Below are 27,398 nucleotides of genomic sequence, written 5' to 3'. Positions count from 1 at the left end.
GCGAGGTGCCTCTGCTGGGGCTTCACTCCGCAGCTCGTGGCCAACATTCGGGAAGGAGGGAGGGAGGGAGGAGGAGGAGGAGGAGGGAAAGAAGGTGGGGGGAGGCGAAAGGCAGAGGGAGAGTACGGCGCGCCGGCTCGCTCCGCTTTCACGCCGGCGTCGCGGCGCGAAGGGGAGTGTGCTTCTGTCGGGTCGCCGCGCCTCCAGAGGGAGTTGGGAAGGATGCTGCGGGGAAGTCGGTACAGCTTCCACTCCTACTCCGGTGCTCGGCGCCCGGCGGCTCCTGCAGACTACTTAGCCAAGACTATGAAATGACCATTCCTGGTCGCCTCGGACGCCTTTCCCACCGCGCGCAATTTGGGCTCAGGAGCGCGCTACCCCACTTTAGGTGGAGCCCCAGCTGCGTTTGCCGGCCAAGCCAGGGCGGCTAAAGAAGAAGCAGCAGCTGCAGCAGCGGTAGCAGCAGAAGAACCAGCATTAAGCGACGGTCGGGCAGGGAACTCTGCTACGCTCTGGTCTCCAAGCGGGGCTCGAACTGCTGTGACGGGGGTCGGGCGAGGAGAAGCCCCTCTCTGCCAAACGGGACAAGCGATCGGGCGATCGGGCATCGGTGCGCCGCGGCTGCTCCCTCCCCGTCGGAGAGTCGAGAGCGGGGCCGGCGGGAGGACGAGAGCTGTCGGGAGGAACCGCCGCCGCCGCGGCCGCCGCCGCGAAGGAGGTGGAAGACGGCGGCAAGGGGCGCGAGCCGGACTCGGGCTCCGAGGGCTTCGAGTCTTTTTTCCCCCCGCGAAGCAGCCATGGGCAAAGGGCTGGAAGCCGCCGCCGCCCGCTACGGACTGGGACTGGGATACTTACTGCAGATGGTGGTGTTGCCCGCCTTGGCTATCCTGAGTGCCAGCAGCCCCGGCTCGGCTGCGCAAGGTAAGCCTGCTTTTTTGCTCTCTTCGCCGGGGCTCTCGCTGCACCTGGACGGCCGCTTTTCCTCAGAGCTTCGACGGAGCGGACGCCTCTTTTCCTCCTCGACCCCTGTCCGTTTCCCCTCCGCCCGGACAGCCGGGCAAAACCTAGACAAAAAGTCAACCCTCTCCGCTTCTCTCGCCTCCGCGGGTTCAAGGCGGGCGTCCGCTCGAGGAGGCTGAAGCGGGGCGAAAAAAACCGAGCGCACGTCGGAGGAGAAGCGGCTTCCAGCCACTTTACCTTGGCCCGGCTGCGGCTCGCCCCGCTGCCTGTGGCAGTGGAAAGAAAGTCCCCACCGACTTTTTAACCTGGTTCAGCGGGGCGCTCCAAACTCTTTTTCCCCCCGGAAGAGACTTGGGGATGGATCGGCTTGTCAGGGTGGGCGGGAAGGCGTTTGGTTGGCATCGCTCTCCGCTGTCCCTCTAAAGCGCTGCGAAATCCAAGCCGGAGTGGCGGGGATTGAACTGCAGTTTAGTTTGCAGGTGCCGGAGAAGGAGAAGCCCGAAGCTCCCTCTTGGCTCCGCTACTCTGGATTGCCAGGAATTATGCGGGAAGAGGAGAAAGCGGGGCCCCGCCGTCCGGTGGCAGCCTCCTTCGGGAGCAGCCAATAGTTCTTGTTGCTGAGTCAGGCGGGGGTTAAAAAAGCAAAGTGGCTGGTTTAAGATTTGCACCGAGGCGGACAAGCGGGACGCGGGTAGTTTAGGATAAGCGGGCAGGTTCGGCTGGGTCCCTCCGGGCGTTCCTTAGTTGGCAAAAAGGTGGAAAAGAAATAATAGCCGCCTCCTGCTTTGCAGACAGAGCTCCTGCCCTTCTCCATCTTTCAACCGGCTCCTTTCGATTTATTTGGGGCATTATTTAATCAGTGGCACCAGTATGAATCGTTTCAACTATACATATCTAATCTTCAGGTATTTTTTTTTAACTGTTGCCTCCTTCCACAGAAAAAATTAAACAGTCTCCTATTTTCCCTCTTCTGCTCTTCACTAGTTTGATCACGCCCATGTATATTTCCTTCCCACTCAGTGGCATGTTTGTCATAAATAGATGCTTTTCCTTCTCCAAATGGTTGTTGCCTTGGAAAATGGCATGTTTAGTGTGGCGAATGCCATTCAGGTGTTGGTCGCCTTTCTTGCTTTCTGCTTGTTCTCATGATAGGTGGTTGAATAAGGCTGGCCCCTTGACTATTCCTCTAGAAGTTGATTTTCACTGGGGAAGACTTCGGAGGCAAGGGAATATTTTAGCATATCAGAGGTGACGGGTTTTGGCAATCATGAAAGATAACAGAACAGGAAAGAAAAAGAATTAGCACCCTGATGCTAATGGACCATAATCTAAAAATAAGAATGCCATGGGTGGAAATAAACACACTGAACACTAGTTTTCTGTCACGGTTGCTGATCATATCAATGGGGGCTTGTGTAGGAGAACTTCTCAACAAACAGTGTTTTATATTCAGGAGTTGAATAAGATGCCATTTGGATTTTTTTTCTTTCAGACATTTCAGAGTGGTGCAGGAATAAGTCCTTCCTTGGCTTGAACTCATTGCTTTCAGATCTTTTGTCAAATACTTCTTCATACTAAGCTATGATAGGGCTTATTCCTGATTGTTAATTTGTACTAACATACTGGAAAGTTAGAAGGGGCTCTTTCGGACATCCGTGGCCTCTGTCTAAGCATAGCATCGGCACCAGATTACTGTACCACTTGGTGTCTCTGTCTTCTTCTTGCCATAGAAATAACCTTTTACAAAGTTTTCTCAGGCTGTAATTCTTTGCCTACTTTTTTTGGAAATTAAACTTAAAAAGGGAACTTGTGACATGTATAGAATTAGCTTTCAACTATTCGTTATAATTGGCAATTCATTTTTTTAAAAAGCCATACTTTTCAAATCCAATCAGGAACTTCTTTCAGAACATGAATCAGAACTGTTTCCATGAGAATTGCTACTACCATTGGATACTAGCGGAAAAGATGACTATTAAGCCTGAGAAACCTGCTTTTTGTGATTTTGGACTCGCTTTTGAAATAAATGTGGAAGGAGGGGGGAAAAAGGCTTTTTTCATACATGGGGAACCTATAAGAGTTCACCCAGTTCTTATCCAAAGTCTGGCAGTCAGATGAATTCCTTGTCTTCAGCTCACAATTTGAAAGTAAACAAAAGGGTTAATGGGAGAACAAAGCATGCTCACTTAAGACAGCCAAATGAGAAGACAATCTGATTAGTAGTGGAAAGTGAGGAGATAGGAGAGAGGCAATATAAGTGGGACAATTACTTGGATGGCTAGTGCTTCCTTGTATATTAGACATCTCAAGGAGCTGTGATGCCTGAAAGTTGATTATTGTTCTTCTGCATGCTTTGCTCAGCAGGAATAGAGGTTTCCTGAGCTTCCTGCTTCTTTCTGTACCCACCACCACTTGGAGCTCACCTAAAATACGGTTTTTCAAAAAGAATGAAGTTTAATACAGGATTCATTATCTGACCAATATTGTAGACGGAAACCAAGACCAAACCAGAATTGTGTCTGCAGAGTCCTCTACTTTTTGTTTAATGATTTGATATATTCTGACTCCTAAAGTTGCATGTAATAACACATCTCTAGATTATTTTTTGCTTTGTTTGCTTTATTACAGGGCATTTGGTTTGCAGGATTCTTCCTGCAGTTGCCACCTTGAACTTCCTTGCCACATATCAGCAGCTGAATAATAGGGTTTGAAAAGAAATGCCATCCTTGTGTTGATCTATATACTGTGTACAGAAAAGATGAACCTTTTCATCAGACTGAGTAACCCACTTTCATTGTTACCATGGGGAAGGAAAGAGAGCAGAAATACATATTTATTGCAACCACAGCTGAGAAACATTCTGGGGGAAAGAGACTTGTGTGTGACAAAGTTGTTGGACTTTTTCCAGAGCTTTTGTTCTCAGTTTAAGCAAAGTATAGGAGAAAGCCACAGCAAGCATAAGGAGTCTTAGTGTGCATTTTTGGGGACTCACAGCACCTGAAAATGTTTTTTCTTTCCCTCCTCACAATTTTAAATTGGCCTATAGGGCAAACAACATAGATAGGATTGATTTAGACTGTCTGACTTTTTACTGTGGGATCATAGTAGGGATGGTTTCAAAGAATTGTTGCATTTCTTGAGGGACTAGCAGGAGTTGAATTGAATGAACAAAAATTTCCAACGTAGGAATATCCCCTTAAAGCTTTGAAGAAGTCATTGATTGTTTTGTTTGTTGTTCTTTGAATCAGATATGAGTAATCTAGTGTTCATGTGGGTGATTATAGCACTTGATGTTCTTTGTACATGAAGTTGAAATCCTAGTGATTTCTACATTAAGCATAGATGAAGAGATTCTGTATATGCATATGCAAAAATAAACAAATAAAATGGCGGCCAGTTTGAAGTTCTAAAATTTAGAACTTCTAAAAGTTTGCATAATTCTTAATTAACTTGATTTCCACATTAATGATTGCCATTATAACCTTGATTGTCACATCATCTGAAATATGATAAAAACATAGAAAACTTTCTATTACTACAGATAGATGTAACTATAGTAACTAAGTATGAAAGGTCTTCTGCTATTTTTAGGCAGGGAAGGGAATTCTTCTGTAGCATTATACTGCATGTTAATTTTTAATTGGTTTATTTGTTTTTCAATTATAGTTCCTGGTCTTGTGTTCACTTTTCATAACGATGAACATGACCCCAAACAGCTTTCTCATTTTCTGGTTTTAATACAGTGTAATGAATGAAAGGAGGATATCCCATATTTGAAGGAATGATAATATGAAAACAGAATAATTCATGCAATTACAAAATTAATATAAAGGTAGGATATATTTGTATATCCTACCAATACATTATTATGAATATTGTAAAAGAAACATTGTACATTGTAAAAGAAACAAGGTACAATCATTGGAACTCCTTCCAACAGTGGAGAAATTTATTACCTTTTTTTTTGATACTTACCTGTTTCAGAAGTCAAACATGTTTTAAAGCAGATATCAGTTAACTAAAATAAGTATTAAAGACAACTATAAAATAAGTAAAACTTTGAGCTCAATGCACCTATTGTTTTTGCATGACTGAGATACAAGGTAATTTATTACAACAAGCAGAATTTTTTATTTTATATTTTTACACATTACAATTGGCATAGGTTTTCCTACTACCTGTTAGTGTACATCATAAGTGTTATACTTTGGAAATGACAACGGGCTCTGTAAAAGAGAACTGACATCATATTGGCCAAACTTTTTAATGTGCCTTGAATATCTGTGCGGCTGCATCTTCTGATTAGACCTTATGCACTATTCACCAATACATAAAACTTTACGCCAATCCCATCATGGTTTTGTTGATTTCTGCACCAAAGTATTTTCCTCCTTGATTCCATTGTCCTTTATACTTTTTACCCATGGATAAAGTATTACCAGCATTTTTGAGCAGTTCCTTTTTTTGTGGGGAATTCTGTCTAATATTTCAAACCGATATTGCCTTTGCAGATTCCAATTAAATCTATGTTCTGAATGCAAACGTCTTCTAAATTTCACCTTTAAAAAAAAACAAAAACACATACTCTGAAAAGATTTTAAGTTTGTTTGCTTGTAATATTATCATTTTATAATTATTGAGAACTTAGCCTTGTGTTAATTTTTTGAGGTAGGGCTGGATGCCTTGGGCATTTCTGGAGTCCCTTTTACTACATTTTTAAAATATATTCCCTAATTCAGTAAATGTTGCAGATGTTTTACACCTCTCCCTAGAGGCATACACATGAATAGTTGTTATTCAGGGCAAAGGATAAGGGCAAATTATATTTATAATTAGATAGGAAGAATAACTTTATTTTGTTTTATAGCTCTTTTAAAATATTGACTTGTGTACATGTTTAATTTTATTCAGTTACTGCAATTTCTTATTCTATTTCTCAGAAACTATTAGATGTACAAAATATAGATAAGTATTTTTAGAAGGCTTAACTAACTAATGAGTTACACAAATAATGAAACCAAATTCAGTCTTATGTTGTCACTGTTATATTTACACAGTTTTATCTAGCATTACATCATAAAACCAGTACTTGTAATTTCCAGTAACAAACATACACATACAAATATGATACTAAATATATAATTTAGCAAGACACTGATGTTAATTTTTTTTAAAAAATGTACCTAATTAAATTTTGCTTCCCATGGTAGACTATTCATATTATTATAGTAAATTGAAATGGTTTAATTGTATTTATTCAAAATACAGTTATTCAAAAGCAGAACTGTATTTGCTAGCCATAAACCTGGCTGCAATTATGTAGACTTTGGAGAAAAACTCCAACTCATTTAAAATTGCAATTACTAACATAATGTTGGGAAACTAGTAACTTTCCAGGTGTTGAAGCATTCCAGTTTCCATCAACCCAGACCAGCATGGCCAGTGGTGATGAACATTGGGATTTGAACCTAACAGTATCTGGATTCCATTATCAATACGAGCAAATTGCCGTTATCAGTACAAACAAGCTATTTTCCCATTCAGACTGGCTTATTAGATCAGCAGGTATTTTGTAATTATAAAAGGATATTTGCTACATTTCTATATCTGCATGCAACTCTTGCTTATCAGCACTGTTTAGGCTAAGGTGTTAGATTAACGGAAGGAAAATACAGTAATAATTCTTTTGTGAAATGTAGTTCTGGGAACTGGAACTTCTGAGGTTTTCACTTAATACATTTAAAAAATTGAATTAAAATCCTGTGATGAAGATGATGATGACTATGATGGAAAGTAATCCCAGTCCACCAATCTGTATGGTAATTCATATTTGTACTAGAATGACTGCCTTTGTTATGTCTGAAAATAAAAGGGATCTAAAACACTGAGAGAGAATTTGCATTCTGCCAGTCCTCAAATTCTTTATGTATGGAGAAAATTATTGTGCTGGGTCCACACTAAATAATTCTTTTTGAAATAAAAACATTAACTTAGTAGTATTGTAATATAACCAGCTTACTATGGATCAAAAATTTTTAAACAAACAAACAAAATATAGAGACAATAACTTTAGCCATATACTACATAATTGTTTTCTTCATCTTTGTTTCAATTAATTCTAATAAAAGTGCCTGACGCAGAACCACCCTCATTTCTCCAAATCCAGGTTATTTGTGCTAGCTGGTTCAGATATTGTTAACATTATCTTCTATAGCAAAGACCTCCTCAAATTTAACATGACTACATGGATATGTCCAGATAGTTTTCTTCAAAGCAGTATGGAAACGGTTTGACATTGCTTGCTTCTGGGATTTTTTTCCTCCTATTTCCCAGTTCAGTTTATAGCCTTGGGTCTCATTGTGATTTCTCACCCAAGTGCTAACTGATCTGACTCTTTCAGAATCTGACTCAGTATTAGATATGGTTGACCAGGTACCGCCTTTAGAATTCAAAAGGTTACCAGGGTGAATTTGACATTTAAGGATAATATAAGGAACAATTCTATCATAAGCAAGAACTGAATGCAGAAGGCCTTACTCATTGTAGATCAAAACATTGGTTCAAATATTTTTTTTTAATTTCTCTTGCTCAACAGTTTATTTATTGAGCAGGTGAGATAGCAGTGATATTGAAAAAACCCAATAGGTAAGATTTTCCGCCTTATGTTTTCCCTTAGGATTTAACATAACATAACATAACATAACATCAGAGTTGGAAGGGACCTTGGAGGCCTTCTAGTCCAACCCCCTGCCCAGGCAGGAAACCCTACACCATCTCAGTCAGATGGTTATCCAACATTTTCTTAAAAATTTCCAGTGTTGGAGCATTCACAACTTCTGAAGGCAAGTCGTTCCACTTATTAATTGTTCTAACTGTCAGGAAAATTTAATTCAGTATAAGAAAGGAAGATGATTGAGCACTACTGGAAGATGATTATCTCTCTCTCTCTCTCTCTCTCTCTCTCCAATTTATATGCACCCCATGTCAATGAGTGACTCTGGGTGATGAATGTAATTAAAATAGCAACAGCACTTTTTTTTTTTTTTTGCATTTATATCCCGCCCTTCTCCGAAGACTCAGGGCGGCTTACACTATGTCAAGCATAACATAACATAACATCAGAGTTGGAAGGGACCTTGGAGGCCTTCTAGTCCAACCCCCTGCCCAGGCAGGAAACCCTATACCATCTCAGTCAGATGGTTATCCAACATTTTCTTAAAAATTTCCAGTGTTGGAGCATTCACAACTCTGGAAATTTTATTTATTTAGCAATAGTCTTCATCCATTTGTATATTATATACAAAGTCAACTTATTGCCCCCCCAACAATCTGGGTCCTCATTTTACCTACCTTATAAAGGATGGAAGGCTGAGTCAACCTTGGGCCTGGTGGGACTTGAACCTGCAATATTGCAAGCAGTTGCTGTTAATAATAGGCTGCATTAGCCTGTTGCGCCACCAGAGGCCCTTAGACTTATATATCTTTTCACAGTGTTTTGAAGCCCTCTCTAAGCAATTTACAGAATCAGCATGTTGTCCCCAACAATCTGGATCCTCATTTTACTGACCTCAGAAGAACAGACGGCTGAGTCATCCTTGAGCCAGTCAGAATCGAACTCCTGGCATTGGAATGAAGAGTTAGCTGCAATACTGCATTCTAACCACTCTGCCACCATGGCTCTTCGTATAAATAAAATGAAAACAACATTATAAAGTTAAAAACAGAAGAAACAACAAGCCAAATCACTATCACAATCAAGAAGTTGTGCATACAGTACCTTTTGCTTACTTTAGCATCCAGGTGGATAAAATAACTCTACTTCAACTGCTTCCGTGAAACAATTTCTAAATCAATTATCTTCTATTTAAAATGTGAACTGGTAGGGGTAAAGACTAGAAAATATTTATACTTAGAATTAATATAATCTTGGTAGTGTCTAATTTTGATAGATTAATATAAATCACTAGTTCCCTAGGAAACAATTGAGCTCTTCCTCCATGTTATGCCATAATACGTTATGAAATGTATTGGTGCTATTGGTTATAGCAATATTCTCCCTATAAGGGAAATAATTAAATTGTCAGGTACAATACACAGTATTGACCATCTATATCATGGCTGTCAAACTAGATCACATCACATGACGTATCGTGACGTATTGCAATGGTTTTTGCCTTTGCAGAGCCAGGGTGGGCGTGGCCTGCATGTAATACATTTGGCCCACGGGCTGCCAGTTTGACAGTATATTCTATATACTCAGGAGACTGTGAAAGGTTAAAATTGAAAAGGGGGGGGGCATTTTGTCCTGTTTGTTCTTTGGTATTTTGTACCTATGTTAAATTTCAAAAAACAAAACCCACCCCAAAGAGCTTATAATTAGACTCAAGTGATCATTTTAAAAAGAAAGAATAAAAGAAGCCATATGTGCAGATATTTACCTCAGCCCGCTGTATTAGCAACAGCAGCATTTTGAAAATGCTTGGTGTGGAAAAAAATATAATATGTGAATATGCTAATCTTCAGGTACACTTTTTAATTAAGCACCTAAATGCATTCTGTTGTCAAAAAAAAAAAAAGTGAGAGAAAGAGGTTGTATGGAGAAAAAAACAATTATTTTGATGCATCAATGAACTAGCTATATTTGATATATCAGATGTAGCTTTTTGTAAAAAGAAGCGCTGAATAGGGTTTGCAACACTTTTTAAAAAAAAAAAATGTTCTGTTCATGAACATTTGAGAAACCCAGCTTAATCACTAGGAGCCTATATGCTGTCCTTACTTTCAGCTTATACTACTAACCATAGTGTTTTCCTTACAGGCTCCTTTTACAGTACAATGCACACTTCAGCAATATGAATAGTATAGCCAGCATGTAAAGTAAAATTCTGATATGTGTGAGAAACTTTATTGGGAGCATAATGTAGGGAAATTTACTGCAGGTTTCTTTTTTAAATAAAAAACGTAGAATACAAATCATTTTTCTTCCTTTAGCAGTTTGTAACTGTTTATACAGGTAGTCCTTGACTTACAATCATTCATTTTAGTGACTGCTCAAAGTTACCGATCCTCACACTTACAACCATCACAGTATCTCCTCCGTCACATGATCAGAATCCAGGTGCTTCGCAACTGGTGTGTGTTGACGATGATTGTATAGTAGCATCCAGGGGTCATGTGATTGTCATTTGCGACCTTCCCAGACAATGAGCAAAACCAATGGGGAATTCCGGATCTGCTTAATAACTTCATGAGTCACTTAACAACTGCACTTATCAACTTAATAACAACGGAAAATGGGCTTAGATCAGGTTTGACTCACTTAACAACCATTGCTTAGCAGTGGAAATTCTGGACTTCTTTTGTGGTGCTAAGTTGAGGTCTATCTTTAGTCATAGCCTAATGGCATTTCATTAGGGCTGCTATATTGGGGGTGGCTGATAGGTTAGAGACGATTCTCATCCCTAGGTTGCCCATTATCTTGGTTTTTAATTTTAATTTTAACTTTTTATTCTATTCACACTATCTAATATTTAAATCTAAATATAACTTCATTTGTATTTATGTAAACAACAGAAATTGTTTTTTTCTGATGTGGTGGCTCATGGGCTAGGACATTGAGCTTGTTGATCAAAAGGTCGGCAGCTCGATGGTTCGAATCCCTAGTGCTGCCATGTAACAGGGTGAGCTCCCGTTACTTGTCTCAGCTTCTGCCAACCTAGCAGTTTCGAAAGCACATAAAAATGCAAGTAGAAAAAATAGGGACTACCTTTGGTGGGAAGGTAACACTGTTCCGTGCGCCTTTGGCATTGAGTCATGCTAGCCACATGACCATGGAGATATCTTCGGACAGCGCTAGCTCTTCGGCTTTGAAATGGAGATGAGCACCGCCCCCTAGAGTTGGCAACGACTAGCACGTATGTACGAGGGGAACCTTTACCTTTACTAAACAACAGAAATCATGTGCCTGATGGGACCATGTCTTTAAAAGTGGTAAACTTTAATTACTTTAACTGCTGAACATACATTTATAAATCAACCTTTAGTTCTTGCAAGAACAGTGACTTAGTAAGTGAATTGGGAACGTTTTCCTGAAAAAGATAAATGTTTTCCTTTTGTTAGGAATGCAGTTAATAGCCACCCAGTGGAAATGTTTAAGTTTTGCAGGCAGCAGGCTTGGAACAGAGAAAGCAACATTTGTTATGCATATCATTTTCATTACTGCTTTTTTTCCTTCATCACATTATATAATGAAATCATATGAACTTCTAAAGGCCAAGCTTACAATTAACTGCAAAAAATAAAAAAGAAAGACTTATAACAAAATTTAGTTCAGAACTAACTGTTTTCAAGACCTTAAAAAGAAAAGTAACAAACTGATTTATTACAAGTGTTCCATACAATCATAATCTTAAATTCAGACTTCTTAAGTGTATTCTATTATAATGCTTTGAATAGGCAGTCTTAACGAAATAGTGTTAAGTCTTTGTGGTACACACTTTATTCAAACAATAACACTCTATTTACTTTATTCAAATTAATTGACAAAGTTTTGTAATTAATGTGGTAAACATGGGTGAGAAAATGAAAAAAAATCCAGAATCAAAAATAAGCAGGAAGCTGTAGCATAATGTGATTTTGAATCCATAGAATTAATAAAGTCACAAAAATATGAAATGTCGCCCAAAAATATTTTATTTTGTTAATGCGGGGGGAAAAAAAGAACAAGCTATTTACAGCATTAAAAATATCCTTGATTTACAATGCATCCCCCTCCCCAAATATAGTTGCTTGTAGCATTGATAATTAGGACTACAGTAGTACAGAAGAGAAATTTAAATCTTTCTTCCTTCGGTGTGCACCCAACAAAAATACCTCTTTTTTTTGTTATTATTTGCATTGGGAATAAGCATTGCAGTTAAGCGTTTACTATTATGACTGATTTTATTGCATGTAGCTTTGCTGAATAATGTATAATCAGAATGGGTAGAACAGAGTATGGAGTAACCAAATGATTCACTTTGAAAAAGCAGTATGTCAAGCAAGTATGCATGCTATCACCTTATCTTTTTAAAGTATAAACAAAATGAACAAAGTGAAATTGAAGTTAACGGGAGAAAGATCAGCAATGTGAAAATACCACCAGGATGGTGAAGAAACAATTTTAACGAATCTCTTGTTAAAAGTGAAATAGAAGGTTGTGCTCAAGCTAATGGTCAACATTAAAAGCAGTAATCTAATGCAGGGGTCTCAAACCTTGGCAACTTTAAGACTTGTGGACTTCAACTCCCAGAATTCCTCAGCCAGACTAGTTGGCTAAGGAATTCTGGGAGTTGAAGTCCACAAGTCTTAAAGTTGCCAAAGTTGGAGACCCCTGACTCTATACAAATACATGGAGAAGTTGTAACAATAGACTTTATTTTTTTTAGGATCAAAAATTCACAGGGATGTTGATTGCAGCTGTGAAATAAAGAGGTGTCTGCTTGAAAGAGAAACAAAGACAAAATACCAAAGTATAAAGATATCACACAGAGAACAAAGTATTATCAAGGCTATGGTTTTTCTATCTGTAACATATGGTTATGGAAGATGGTCCACCAGGAACTATAAGCGAACAAAAATAGATACCTTTGAATTGTGCTGAAAAAAAAGTGTTGAAAATATCATGAATTTCAAGAAGAATAAATCAATCACTGAATGCTAAATGAAGTCAAGCCAGACTGTTCAGTGGAAACACTATTAATAAACCTAATGATTAAATATTTTGAAAACATAACAAAAAAAAAACAAGAATAACCTGCTACTTGGAAAAATAGAACATAATTGTTCTGCCCTATCCCCCAGAAGACACACAAGCTGACTTTATTTGCCAGCAATTTATTCTTGGTACAGATATCAGCTTTGGCAACGAACCTGTGATTGCCTGCCAAGTCCTCCTTATCTCTTCAATGCTACTGCGGTCTGTTGCTGGAGTAACCCAGAACTCAGAAGTAAACAGAAGTCCGAAAAGCCAATTCCTGAGTCTTGCAATAAAGCAGCCAAAGTTTCCAAAGGTCAGTTTTTGTCCGTCACGGAGCCCAAAGGCAGCTCCACCCACTTTTATATCCTGTGGGGTGTGGCTCCGTGACTCAGCACTCCCTGGGTCGGCCCCTTTCTTTCTTTTGCTGCGCACGCTTCACTCGGCGTCGCTGCCTTGCATCTAGCCACGATTGATCCTCCTCAGCTGGCTCTTGGGGCGTTGCCAGGGGGAAGGAGGGGTCGGGAAATAGGCCGTGTCAGCTCCTCCTCTTCCACCTGGCCTGCTTCTGGAATCTGGAGCGGAGCCAGAGAGGAAGGTTCTGCAGAGGGAAGCCCTGTTGGCTCTTCCCCCTCACTCTCCGAGTCACTCTCTGCCAGGAAGCCTGGCTCGGGGCCCACAGACACAACAACAACGTAAACAGAGGCCAATAGAAGATAGCTAGATATCCAAGCATATGAGCAGAGGAACTCAGATAAACTTTTACTGACTAACAATAGCCCTAGCACTTGGACTTATATATTGCTTTACTGTGCTGTACAGCTCTCTCTAAGTGGTTTACAGAGTCAGCATATGGCCTCCAACAATCTGGGTCCTCATTTTACTGACCTTGGAAGGATGGAAGGATGAGTCAACCTTGAGCCTGCTGAGATTCAAACTGCCAAATTGCAGTCAGCAGGCAGTCAGCAGAAGTGGCCTGCAGAACTGCACTCTAACCACTGCGCCACCTCGGCTCTTCAACAGTCCTGGCAAACTGATATCCATTGGACCGTGAAGAGTCAGAAGGAATTGAAAATCGATAATCATAAAATATATTAGCTATACAGAAAATTTAACTAAATTGAATTGAACTTAATTACCATAAGTGTACTTAGAATCGTGGGTGTATTTTTACCTTGGGAAGATGGAGATTCAAGACACATTTTAAAATATCTAGAGCATTTATCTATCATGGATTTTAGCATAAATGTGAATATTAGCACTTTATTTAGGAATTGATTATGGAGTGGATCACTGTACAAGCAAGTTAAAGACATAGTCTGTGTTTCTGTATCACAATAAATACTATTGTTGAATGTGTTGCCAGCAGTGTTTTGTCATTTGCGAAGAATTTTTAGGCATCACAATCGAGAAAGCATCCCCATTGTTTATTTTAGCTTCATGGTTTATTAGGTTGTATGGATGAGCCATAGAGTAATTCCATTAATCAAGATAAAATACAGTACTTTATTTGTAATGTATATTTTATGGTAGGGGAATGAATAGTTATTTTTTTTATTTTCATGGGGAGAAATGTTACTATCCAGCTGTGAGCCCTAAGTTTTTAAACACAACTTATATGAAAATATGTGTAAACAGTCAGTCCTTTGAAGAGAAAGAGTAGTTTTATGTATAAATATCATACATATACATTTGATGTACAAGTGACTTTTATAACAATATCGATATGCTGTATGAAGTTTATTGAAAATAAACTTTTTAATATAGCATCATGATATGCTTTCAGCACAAATGTCTGGGACAACGAAGTAATTAAAGACTAAGTACAAAGAAATATTTATTCAGAAATAAGGGCCTAATAAATCCAGCTGTTAAACATTTGCATCTGGAACATAAACCTATTCTAATCACACCAGATAATTTGTCTTGGTTTTGGATCTTCAAATACTGTCTTCAGCATGATACCTTTGCTCCTTAGCATTCATTTGTATGTTCTACTTTTACCCGCATTATTTGTGTAAATTATAATCTCACATTTCTTTGACTTCTGTATGAAATAATCTTGCAGACTCCCTGGTACAGTTATAGGAGAAAACATATATACTTTATGTTATTTTATTATTTTATTTATGTTATACATGGAAAGAAGAAAAAATAAATTGCGAAATATAAATTTGAGGTTCCTGTCTGTCAGGAAGCTATGCTTGGTGGGTTCCAGGAGGTGGGCCTTCTTTGCTTTGGTGCCTGCCTTATGAAAACTTCTAATGACATCAGTTCAGTGGGGAAATCCAATTTTTTTTACTACCGGTTCTGTGGGCGTGGCTTGGTGGGAATGGTGTGGCTTGGTGGGCGTGGCAGGGGAAGGATACTGCAAAATCTCCATTTCCACCTCACTCCTGAGGGAAGGATATTGCAAAATCTCCATTCCCATCCCACTCTGGGGCCAGCCAGAGGTGGTATTTGCTGGTTCTCCGAACTACTCAAAATTTCCGCTGCCGGTTCTACAGAACCTGTCAGCTCCATACATCTTAACATTCCCTCAAAAGTCACTAAAAACCTGGCTGTGCCTTCAGGCCTAGGAATCCCAGGGAACTGGTGTGATATTGTGATATCTCCTTTACTATGGCTAGTATCATTTCTTGGTTTTGTGTTTTTATAGCTTTTAATAATGAATGTTTTATATACTTCTTGGCTTTTTAAAATTAAGTGTTGTATGCCACCCAAAATAACTTCTTTGTGAGATGGGCGGCCATATAAATTCGATAAACAAACAAACAAACAAACAAACAAAAAAGAAGAGCATTGATTATTCAGGTTACAGTGTTTATTTCAAGATTAAAATTTGTAGGCCAGAAAAAAAATCAAATTAACAAGACACTAAAATTGCTTTTAGAATTGTGTTTTAGAAACCATTTCAATTAAATTGTGGTCTTTTATTCTTAGGAGTACCATATTGGGGTTGCAAAACTCTGGATAGCTGCCTATCTAGTAGTCAGTCTGAATTGTACAGATTGCTTTTACCTCAAGGGTTTATATGCTGTTATTGTGTTGTGTTTGCAACCATTCACAGAGACAGCCAGCCATAATACACCACTTCAGGTTTAGCTGCTTAATTAAGGTGCTCATGACATGGCTTTGACACCTTAACAATGCTGGTGGAACTTAACCTTGTACCGAATTGATGTATGTGCTGAATGATTATGAAGATCTAGTCATATAAATTGCTTTTCACACAAAAAAAGTTTCACTGCGCATCTGAGCCACCAATGTGGTTGATTTAATGTAAAAATTGTTGGGCTGAATTATTCTTAGAGGATGCTTAGAAAATAAACTTTTATACCTTACTCTCGCTTAGCAAATATGATGCTGAAGAATTCAGTAGGGTTTGCCTGGTAGCAGCTGATTACTGTTTTCAGTCAGTTTTCATAAAGCAAAGCAGGTTTATTGCTGAGAGGTTGAAATGTTAAGCTATGTGGATTATCTGCAAATCCTGTGAGAACAGACCAAATTTGGATTTACCTTGCTTTCTCTCCTGGGTGCAGGCTCTAATGGTCTGGAAGAAGGAAAAAAAAACGCTAACTGCATATGTCGCAGCTAAGGAAATGTTTATCTCACTCTTTTGTATTCTCCAAGCGGGAATTGAATTTATTTTGGTAAAGTTGATTGTTTTTGTAGTGAATATTATATTTTGCAGGCAAAAAATAGAGTATTATAAACATATTATAAAGAATTTATTCAAGGCCTGGGTTTTTATTCCTGAAATGGTCAAAAACAGTTAACTGACATTAAAATATGCAGATCAGTTAGTCATTAAATGTAAAAAATTTGTGATGACTGGCTTTGAGTGTTCTTAAAATGGATATATTTTTAAAAAATGCTTTGAAATTGGACCCTGTGTATGGTGAATTACTGCTTAATGTATTTCAGTCTAATTAAATTGACCTACAATGCAATCCCTTACATGTTCATCTAATGAGTCAAGTTAATTATATATTATATAAAAAATTATCTTTTACATTCATCACCCAGAGTTCATTGAAATTGGGCAGCTACTAAATTTAAATAAATAGTACACGTATCTGATAATTCCGATATGACGCAGGCGCAAGGAATCAGAGCCATTCGTAAGGTTGGCTCATAGAAGATTTATTCTATATCATATACATGAATCTAGTCTTTTATATAGTCAACTAATGGTAAGCACTAAACTGATGCTAGAAAACAGTTAATGGAATTCAAAGGGGTCTGGACTTGGATCTCTGGTGGGAACCAAGGAATCTAAACTGATGACTTGTTTACTTCCTCCCCCTAGCTCTGCCTGCTTTTCTCCTATGCTGGTTTCAACATTGATGGGGAGTTAGCACCAAAACTTTTGCATTAGCAATTCAAGATATAATGCTTTGTCCCTTTATTTGGAAATATTACTGAAAATGTTTTTATTTATTAGAACAAAATAAAATAAAATACTTTGAAGGAAATACCAGAGAATCAAAAAATTTCTGAATGTTGTATTAGTGTTCATTTTATCTAACTATATAAGGATTTTTCTGGTATGAAGTCTCTTGGTAAAGAAAATCTTGAAAATTGCATATATAAGAAGTCACATGAAAAAGTGACTTCAAATGACTGAGCAGTGCAAGATAATTTTTTAGCTGGTATAATTCACAAATAGACTAAACCAATGTATAAGACTAAAGGAATTTATCTTAATTGCCAATCTTTTATAGAAAGGGAATTTTAAATATTTTAAATCTAAAAATATAAAGTAATAATGGGAGTATTGGAGCACATTTTTATCTTCTCAGACCATTGCTTTTCAATCACAAAGTGAATTTTATGGTTGATATCTGAATAACACTGCTTCCTTGACTGAAATTATATGAAGTCCCTTGGCCTTTTGCCTTTTACAAATTTACTAAACCCCTGGCCCCAAATGCAGTGAGGATTTTAAGAATTGTAAGGTTGAACTGGGGTTAATGAGTTGGTGCTAGAGATAGCAGCATATTCCAGAGACTTCATGTTTGTTTTGCATTCAGTGACAGTCATTAAATCAAAGGAAGGATTTAAAAAAAAAACACTTGGGGTGGTTTAAAAAAAAAATAGAAATGGGATATTTCTCCTAATAACCACTCACTGAATATAACCCCATTGACATTAGAAGTCCATTAGCTAAGCCTAGCTTAAACAGCAGTTGATGCTATGTCAGCTAAATGTATATTGGAATTTTACACATAATGCACAAATGGAATATATATAGAATGGCTATATAGGAAATCAAATATATTCTCATTGAGAGAATATATTCTGTCTCTAATCAATCAGACTAATCAAAAGTATAAAGTGTAAGCTGAGTAGCAAGTATCTGTAGTGGAAGAGAATCAAAGTAAATCTAAAGTTTTTGTATAACAAACTGAAATTTGTAAGACATATCTCCAAATGCCTAAAGGCACAATGACACCTGACATCAGACCTTGTGATTTTCAATTGTAGTGAAGTGTATGTAAATGCTGTAAAGAATGTGGCTGGATAAAACTATGAATTACAATCAGCAAATGCAATTATGTATGGTTTAATTTTATTACAATTCCAGATTTACTAGAGTTGAATTGCATTGCAATTTCTAAATTCTGTTTTAATGAATTTATGACCTATAGAAGTCATTTTGCAAGCAAAAGTTGGCTAACAATGATAGAAATAGCATCCAAAGGAAAAACACTGCTGAGTGGATTGAGTTACTTAACAGATCAATATTCTTTAGGACAGTTAAAGATGAAAGTCATGGAGTAGCAGATACCTTGATAGGGATATGCTAGAAAACAAAGATAGAAAGATGACACATGGCAGACCATCAAAATCTTAAAGAGAACATGTTTGTCACATGTCTGTATTTTATTATTTAAATTTGTAGACCATGTACTTAGTTTAATCTAATTACGCCTAAAATGGGACAGCTTAACTCAAGCCTAGTTGCCTTCTAGCTGCCTTCTTCTCTCAAACTTTCTTAGCCAGCATGCCTATTGCTAAAAATTCTAGGGAGCAATAAAGGGGGAAAAAAACATGTAAGAGTCACTAGCAGATAAAAAAAGACAATAAATAGCAATAGCACTTAGACTTATATACTACTTCACAGTGCTTTACAGCCCTCTCTAAGCAGTTTACAGAGTCAGCATATTGCCCCCAACAATCTGGGGTCCTCATTTTACCAACTTCGGAAGGATGGAAGGCTGAGTCAACTTTGAGCCATTGAGGATCGAACTGCCAAACTGCTGGCAGCCAGCAGTCAGTAGAAGTAGCCTGCAGTACTAACCACTGTGCCACCTCGGCTCTGTATGACATCTCATCTCTAGGAAAGGAAGGTACATGAGAAAGACACTCTAATTCTACCTTGATTCTGTTTGAGAGTGGGTCAAAGGAAATTCTGCAAGTTTTGAAAGATTCAGTTGACTCACTATGAGACAAAAATGGAATTCCAGTAGTTTTTGTAATTGACTTGGCCTGTCTCAAAGGGCTGAAAAGTGGGCACATTTGGAAAATTCACTTGAGAAATCAAAGGTATATATCATGGAGATCTTTAAAAAGTTACAAATTGATGTAAAAATAGGAAAAATATATTACAATTGCAAGAGGATAATTAGCAGCCAGATGAATAGACTCAATTGCAGTGACAAAGTTGGAAGGCTTGAAGGCCAAACTTCTGGAGAAAATCTGTGTGGTTATTAAGAATCTCTGCTGACTTATGGCACATAATCAGTCAAAAGAGATGCACACCTTTTTATTTCGCCAAGTACTTTAGGTTATGAGAATCTGACATTTTTCATACCTCTTGGCGTGTATATGTAGGTCTTGGCATTTTTGGGTCTTTTCCCGTGTAAGGTTGAGCGTATCTTGGCGATGTTTCGACGAGGTCTCACTCATTATCTTCAGGCTGGTGTCTTCAGCTTCATGCTTCTTGTGCTTCTCCTCGAAGCTGAAGACACCAACCTGAAGATGATGAGTGAGACCTCGTCGAAACGTCACCAAGATACTCTCAACCTTACATGAGAAAAGACCCCAAAATGCCAAGACCTACATACCTATACCGTGAAAACCTACGAAAACACACACACACACACACACACACACACACACACATACACACATACACACACATATATATAGGTCTTTGGTTATTCGGGTTTTCTCCCGCGTAAAATTGGAAGTGTCTTGGCGACGTTTCGATGAAGTCCCATTCGTCATCTTCAGGCTGGTGTTTTCAGCTTCGTGCTTCTAGGAGCAATGTGTGATCCCAGCTGTTTCTTCCTTTTAACTGCTAGTGGGATTCGAATTGATTGGTTGGGAGCTTGGCTGTGTTCTGACTGGGTGGAGATGTGTTCTGACTGGTTGGGGGCTTGGCTGTGCTCTGATTGGATGGTGGGGTTGGCTGCGCTCTGATTGGATGGGGGTGTGTTTTGTTTGGGTGGGGGCTTGGTTATGCTCAGGTTAGTCTGAGTTGCAGGGGGAATTGAGTTGGTGAGATGCATTGCTGTTGTTTGGATTGTCGTTTGTGGTCGTGCTACATTGTCATGGTGGGTGTCAGTCTGCTGCATGTGTGGATTGGAGGGCTTTGAAATGGCTAATGATTCAGCTGCGGTCTGGCTTCTGGTCCGTGGTCGTGCTTCATCATTGGTGTGGGTTTGAGTTTGCTTTCTGCGTGAATGTGTGGTGGTGACATGCTGTGTGGCCCTCGTGAGTGTGGGTCTGGCATCATTCCTCATGTTAGGGACTCGTTTGTTGATAAGGGCGGGTTTCCAAATGGCTGGTAGGCGGGAGGTATCATCTCGTTTATTCATGCAGAAGCTGAAGCTGAAAACACTAGCCTGAAGATGATGAATGGGACTTCATTGAAACGTCGCCAAGACACTTCCAATTTTACGCGGGAGAAAACCCAAATAACCAAAGACCCACATACAAACACCTGCGAATATATATATATATATGTATATATGTATATATGTGTATATATATATATATATATATATATATATATATATATATATATATATATACACACACACACACACACACACACACACACACACACACACACACACACACACCTCTGTTCAACCTTGAATAATGTTTAGTGCTCTTTATGCACTTAATGTTCAGCCTGTTGAAATCGATGTTCAGTAATAAGGCACTGGACTTGTCACCGGAAGTTTGGCTTCTTGAGATCAAGTACCACATGACAAAGTGTGCTTGCCCAAAATCTTTACAGCCTAGCAGTTTGAAAGCTTACAAATGCAAGTAGATAAATAAGTGCCATTTCAGTGGGAAGGTAACAGTGTTCCATGTCAGGGGTGGGTTTCACATATTGTTGCCGCTGGTTCGCCGTGTGCGTGCACACTCGCTTCGCTCGCAGTCACCTTCCACACATGCGCTCAGCCTATCTCTTATGCACATTGCTCACAGGCGCACCTTCGGTGCATGCCCCCAGCCTCAAAAATGTAGCTAAATAGGATGGCATTATGTCCAGTCGCCGCTACCAGTTTGCTTGAACCAATCCGAACCAGCTGAATACTACTTCTGTTCCATGTATCTTGGCATATAGTCATGCCGGCCACATGACCAGGGAAGCATCCTTGGAGAAAGCTGCCTCCCTTAGCTAATAAACGGACACGAATATCACCCCCTTGAGCTGGACATGACTGGGCAGCAGAAGCCGTTACCTTTTTTAGATAGAGTACTAGATATTAGTATTTCGAATATAATTGAAATGTAGAACTTGGAAATTTTAAAAGCACTGTATTCTTTGCAGAGCATTGTTTTGCATCTGGAAAACCAGAAAGCCAACCATGGGCTCTGAAACGAGAGATCACAAGCTTTAAAGTACAAATAAGATTGGCATTCCATTCTGTTTTATGATATTGTTTCAAAATGTCTTTTGAAAACAGTTATTATACTGTTATTCTAATGGCCCTGTGGAGGAAGGGATTTGTTTCCTAAGCTAATGGGCAATCCTAGGTAGAAATTGAACAATAATTAATGTCTGTTCTGTCACATTTGTAACTACTATGAAATATTAACATGACCTCCTACTTGCACCCTCCTCTATTACTAGTCCATTAGCAAAATCCTGTATATATTTGTATGTCACAAGTATAAAGCTTTCCTCCTTGTACGACTGGAGGAAACCTAACATTTTTAAAGTCATATCTGTATGCAGTAGTTTTTTTTTTAATATTTAACTTCCTTATATACAGACAAAGATGGATTTGAAGTGGCCTCATTTCCCCCAAGCCTTTGCAGAGAATTCTTGGAAAATAATACATTACTAATGACACAAAAATGTTATAAAACTAGGGATCATGGGACTATTTGTGTTTATAAATTGTGAAGTTCAGTACAGGCCAAAGAAATGACTTCTTTCTTCTTCTATTTCCATTTTTTTTACTGTTACAAAAGGCTGAAGTGCTTTTAAAGCATTTATGTCTATCTAGAATTTAGTTGATTCTAAATTCTACAATTTAGAATTTAGAAAGATTCTAACCCTGTCTCAGATAATCTCTTTTATTTCAATTATGAATCATTCATTTGTTGATCAAATAATGTATTGTCAGTCCATGAAAATAATAGAAATGAATAATAATTTGATGTATTCTGTTGACTTTGTAGAAATAATGCATTGGAATGATCATTATAAAGTACAAAATTGCTGATAACAACAGCAATCATTTGAGTTCTTTGGATAGCTAACAGATCTTGCGACCTCAATGGCTTAGTAGATGGACATATAGTATGATGATATATCTAAATTGCTTTGGAAACATCATCTCTTTGTGAAACTATTCCTTTTCTGTTGTCTCTTCACATTGTATGCACATATACAAGTTTATCCATTATATAATGGAAGTCTCGGCAGCATGTAATTTTGGAATATATGTTGGTATACTAATTTAAATGGTATACTGAAGATAAAAGATAATGATAAAAGATAATGATATACTAAAGATAAAAAATGATAGGTCATTCATAGATATAGCATCAAAACCATCCAATCTTGTCTTCTTAAGATATTTATTTATTTATTTATTTATTGTTTATATTTATATACCGCCCTATCTCCCAAAGGACTCAGGGCGGTTTACAGGCATTTAAAAGCAAGAAATACAATAAATACAATTCTAAAAACAATTAAAAAACTTATTCAAAAGCCTTAATTAAAAATATAAAAATTAAAACCCAAGATAAAACCCATAAACTAAAATCTAACTCAGTCCTGCGCAATTAAATAGATATGTTTTAAGCTCGCGGCGGAAGGTCCGAAGGTCCGGAAGCTGACGAAGTCCTGGGGGCAGTTCATTCCAGAGGGTGGGAGCCCCCACAGAGAAGGCCCTTCCCCTGGGCGTCGCCAGACGACATTGCCTCGCTGACGGCACCCTGAGGAGTCCCTCTCTGTGAGAGCGCACGGGTCGGTGAGAGGTATTCGGTAGCAGCAGGCGGTCCCGTAGATAACCCGGCCCTATGCCATGGAGCGCTTTAAAGGTGGTCACCAAAACCTTGAAGCGCACCCGGAAGGCCACAGGCAGCCAGTGCAGTCTGCGCAGGATAGGTGTTATACGGGAGCCACGAGGGGCTCCCTCTATCACCCGCGCAGCCGCATTCTGGACTAACTGCAGCCTCCGGATGCCCTTCAAGGGGAGCCCCATGTAGAGAGCATTGCAGTAATCCAGGCGAGACGTCACGTCTCGCCATATTGTATATGGGCAGGTAGTTTCCATTCTTCTTAACCTGTATACTTTTTAAGAATTTAACATTCAATTCAGGATGATATTTATTTGGCAGGTGAGAAGATAAAATACAGATAATCCTCATGTTCTGACCACAATTGGGACAAGAATTTCCATTGTTAAGTGAGTCACATCTCATTTTATGACCTTTTATCCCCTGATGGTTAAGTGAATCACATGATCATTAAGTGAAGCTAGCTTTTGCCATTGATTTTGCTTGTGAGAAGCTGGTTGGAAACTGTTGTAAATACATGCTGGCTACCAGGTGCTCAAATTTTAATCAAATCACTGTGGAGATGGTGTATTGATCATAAGTGTGAAGTCACTTTTTTCTGCGATGTTGTAACTTTGTGTTGAATTTATGTTTTACAGACAAAGAAAATAAAGGGAGACTAGTATAGATCTATTTCAAGTTATTTAGCGCTCATCAGCTAGCCACAGCCTTCTGGGATTTGAACCCAGGCTACCTACATATTAGGTAGATGCATTAACCTCTAAGACAGTGGTAGTCAACCTGGTCCCTACCTCCCACTAGTGGGCGTTCCAGCTTTCATGGTGGGCGGTAGGGGTTTTGTCCGATACTGAAGCACTTTCCTTTTTTTTAATTTAATTGACTTTTTAAAAAATTTTCATAGCATTATTTAAAAACATTTTCATTAGGTTTTCAAAAAATTCCACGTGATAATTTAAATTTCTGAAAATATACTATTTCTATCGCCTGTGCATAAGTTTAGTTCACGTTATCTAAGTGAAACTAAATGACACTATAGTGCAACCACAAATAAAAGAGCCTCGTCCCAGAATAGCTCGTGCATCTCCCCCCACACCACCCAGCTATAACAGACAAGCAGAGTTGGTAGCCGGCGGCCCCCTCCAAACCCAATCCACGATGCGCGAGAGGCATACGCATTATTGTGGAACTGGTGGCAGGTTAGAAAATTTTACTACTAACAGAGATACAAAAGTGGGCGGTAGTTATAAAAAGGTTGACTACCCCTGCTTTAAGATATGGACTCTCCTTGTTTTGCTGGTTATACCAGCGGAGAGATTAAGTGTTTTTTCTGGTGAGACCGGTCTAAAGCAAGGAGAGCCCATGGTTTAGAGGTTAATACATCTACCTAATATGTAAGTAGCCTGGGTTCAAATCCCAGAAACGTATGGCTAGCTGATGAGCGCTAAATAGCTTGAAATAGATCTATACTAGTCTCCCTTTATTTCTTTGTCGGTAAAACATAAATTCAACACAAAAATAGTTTGCTGCCAAAGTGAGTGCCTGCGAAGACTCCTGGATTGGGGCTGAAAGGTGAAAGCAGAAGCAGTATGCTCCGTCCCATAATTGGGTAGACCAGGTTGCCCTGATAGACCGGTCTCGCCAGAAAAAAAAACACCACTTGTAACTTTGAACAGTCATTAAATTATTGTAAATCAAGGACTACATTTATACTATTTTAAGTAGCAGCTTAAAAAAGAAATTGCCCATTAGAAATGGAATTGAATCAGAGTTTTTTTATTTAAGACATAGGATCAGCAATTGAATAATTGGAAACTGATTAAAAGACATTGTATGTATCTAAGAAAAAAAGTGATGAGTAAGATGTGTTGATATCAACTAGAATATATTCTAGGATATCTAGGATAACACAGAAGGGTTTGATCATACTTGTAGACAAAGCTGTAATTTTAGATGCCTTTTTAGAAAAAGATTGCTAGTTATTTCTAGTGCATTTTTATATATGGAATATAATGTTTCTATGCTGTTTTCAGCCATGTACATTTACCTTCTAAATATGTTTTTGCTTGGAAATTCTGAGCCAAAATGCAGTTTATGCATTCATAAACCTGTCCGATTCATTTCACTTGCATTTGATCATAAATAAGTGTATTAAGACCTGTAGCTGTTGCAAGTCTGTATATACCTTTTTACTGATTCATAACATATGCTTTCTGAGAGCAATCTTGATTTATTTGTAGAAGATGCAGTTCAATGCTAAAACTAGAATGCTATTATGCTGCTTGTTTTCAAAAGCCATACATAACACTGTAAACATGGGTCTTTCCAAATCAAATATTATGATAATATAGGCTGTGGTCCAGAGAATTGCTAGCTCAGTAAAAGACTTGAGTGCATACTTAGCATCCATAGATAAACAATGCAAAAATTTGGAGCTTGACATGGATTTATATATGAACTAGTTTGTTTAGTGTAGTTTGTCTCCCAATACATCAGAACGAAACCATATATAAGCCTGAATACCGAAATCTGATTAAGAAAGTAACAAACTTTTTAATGATTGCAAAGTTGAAAAGTGTCTGCACAAAATAAGTGTTATGTATCAAAATACAATAATTTATTGTTAGTGATTACATCTATAGATCGTCTCCATTATTATCTGTCCCTTATCTGGTCTTTCAAATCTTCAGTAAACTTACCATTCCTATAACTAAGTTCATCCAACGCTGCTGGTCATCTTTCTGTTTCTTTTCTTCCATATTTCTTAATATTAGAGCCTTCTTCAAAGAGCTCCAGTAGGGCTTAATAGAATATAATTTAAGAGAGATCAGTGCATTAATGCCACCTGCTACATTCCATTGCTATGGTGGTCGTATATAACTTACTTTATCAATTTAGTTGGTAAAATGGTTATAGCTTCTGTAATTGTTTTTTACACAATTGAGGCAGATCATGTATTTTTCAGGCTTCAGCACATTTTTAGATTATTTTAGGGTGCAGTGATAAAATTAACTACAATGGGACACTTGCTATAGGCAATATTGTTGCTAGGGTGAGCATGGCCAGTTACAAAAATGGTCTTTTCCCAGTACACAAATCTTAGCTCCCCCAAGAAACTCATTCTCATGCCAGGAATTGCTGCAAATATAATTCAAGAGGCTCTTGGGTTTGCTCTCTACATAAAGGTAAAGGTAAAGGTTCCCCTAGCACATATGTGCTAGTCGTATCCAACTCTAGGGGGCAGTGCTCATCTCCGTTTCAAAGCTGAAGAGACCACAAAGATGTCTCTGTGGGCATGACTAAATGCCAAAGGTGCACGGAACGCTGTTACCTTCCCACCAAAGGTGGTACCCATTTTTTATGTGCTTTTGAATTGCTAGGTTGGCAGAAGCTGGGACAAATAATGAGAACTCACCCCGTTACATAGCACTAGGGATTCAAACTGCTGAACTGCTGAGAAGGTGAAGAGATGCTTCCTAGGAATGGTCAGATAAGAGACAGCATACTGCTCCCGTACATAAGGTGCTATATCAAAATGGAAAAATCTTGGAGTCGGATCGTTTAAAACAGCATGTCAGCTTTGGTACAATTGACCTAAACCCTTTTTATATCAACTTAAAAGCTTGAGCTTGGGGGCAGGAGAATATTTTCAAAATACTTCTGCCATATATTATTAGGCTTTAAAAATATCACCATTACTACGGGAATACAATTTCAAAGAGAAACTAAAACAAGAGCAAACACAGCAGTCGTCCCATTAGCTTGAAATTCTTGCATTAACGAGGAGATTTTTCAGTGCCATTCAACAGGCAGGAAAATAATCCTCCTGAAACTTTATAAAATCTCATCCCACTTAACAGGACCAAAAGAAATGACATACATCTAGAATAGCAATTAAACAGCAAAATGCTTTTAAAAGCAAGTATATCAGGATTTTAAGAATACTTTAAAAGCAGCTCAGTTTGCAAAGTTTACTGGGAAGCTTTTAGTAAACCACTGCTAGGTATGTATTGTAATTGAAACAACATTTTGAACAATTAGGACTAAAACGTAAAAATAGTGGTGACTTCTCTCTAGATGAGTTTTTATTAATATGGCACTTTGAAAAACATTTGTATGCAAGTTTCCTGCTTTAGTAACTTATAAGAAGGAGCACACTCAGTAATATTAGAAAAAAATTTGTACTTTAGCCGTATTTTATTTG

The 27,398-nt window shown here is 38.4% G+C and overlaps 1 protein-coding gene across 1 annotated transcript in view; it reads left to right on the top strand.

The window, feature by feature from the left end:
• The first annotated feature begins 248 nt into the window (after nt 1-248).
• UNC5C (unc-5 netrin receptor C) overlaps nt 249-27,398 on the top strand; it is a 397,259-nt gene continuing 370,109 nt past the window's right edge. The window contains exon 1 of the mRNA XM_058193417.1: nt 249-921. Coding sequence (XP_058049400.1) covers nt 798-921 — 124 coding nt within the window. The 5' untranslated portion in view covers nt 249-797. The remainder of the gene's footprint in view (nt 922-27,398) is intronic.

Source organism: Ahaetulla prasina, chromosome 8, assembly GCF_028640845.1.
Source record: "Ahaetulla prasina isolate Xishuangbanna chromosome 8, ASM2864084v1, whole genome shotgun sequence".
NCBI lineage: Eukaryota > Metazoa > Chordata > Lepidosauria > Squamata > Colubridae > Ahaetulla > Ahaetulla prasina.
The sequence above is the reverse complement of the archived record's forward strand: the minus strand, read 5'-3'. Positions and strand labels throughout refer to the sequence as shown.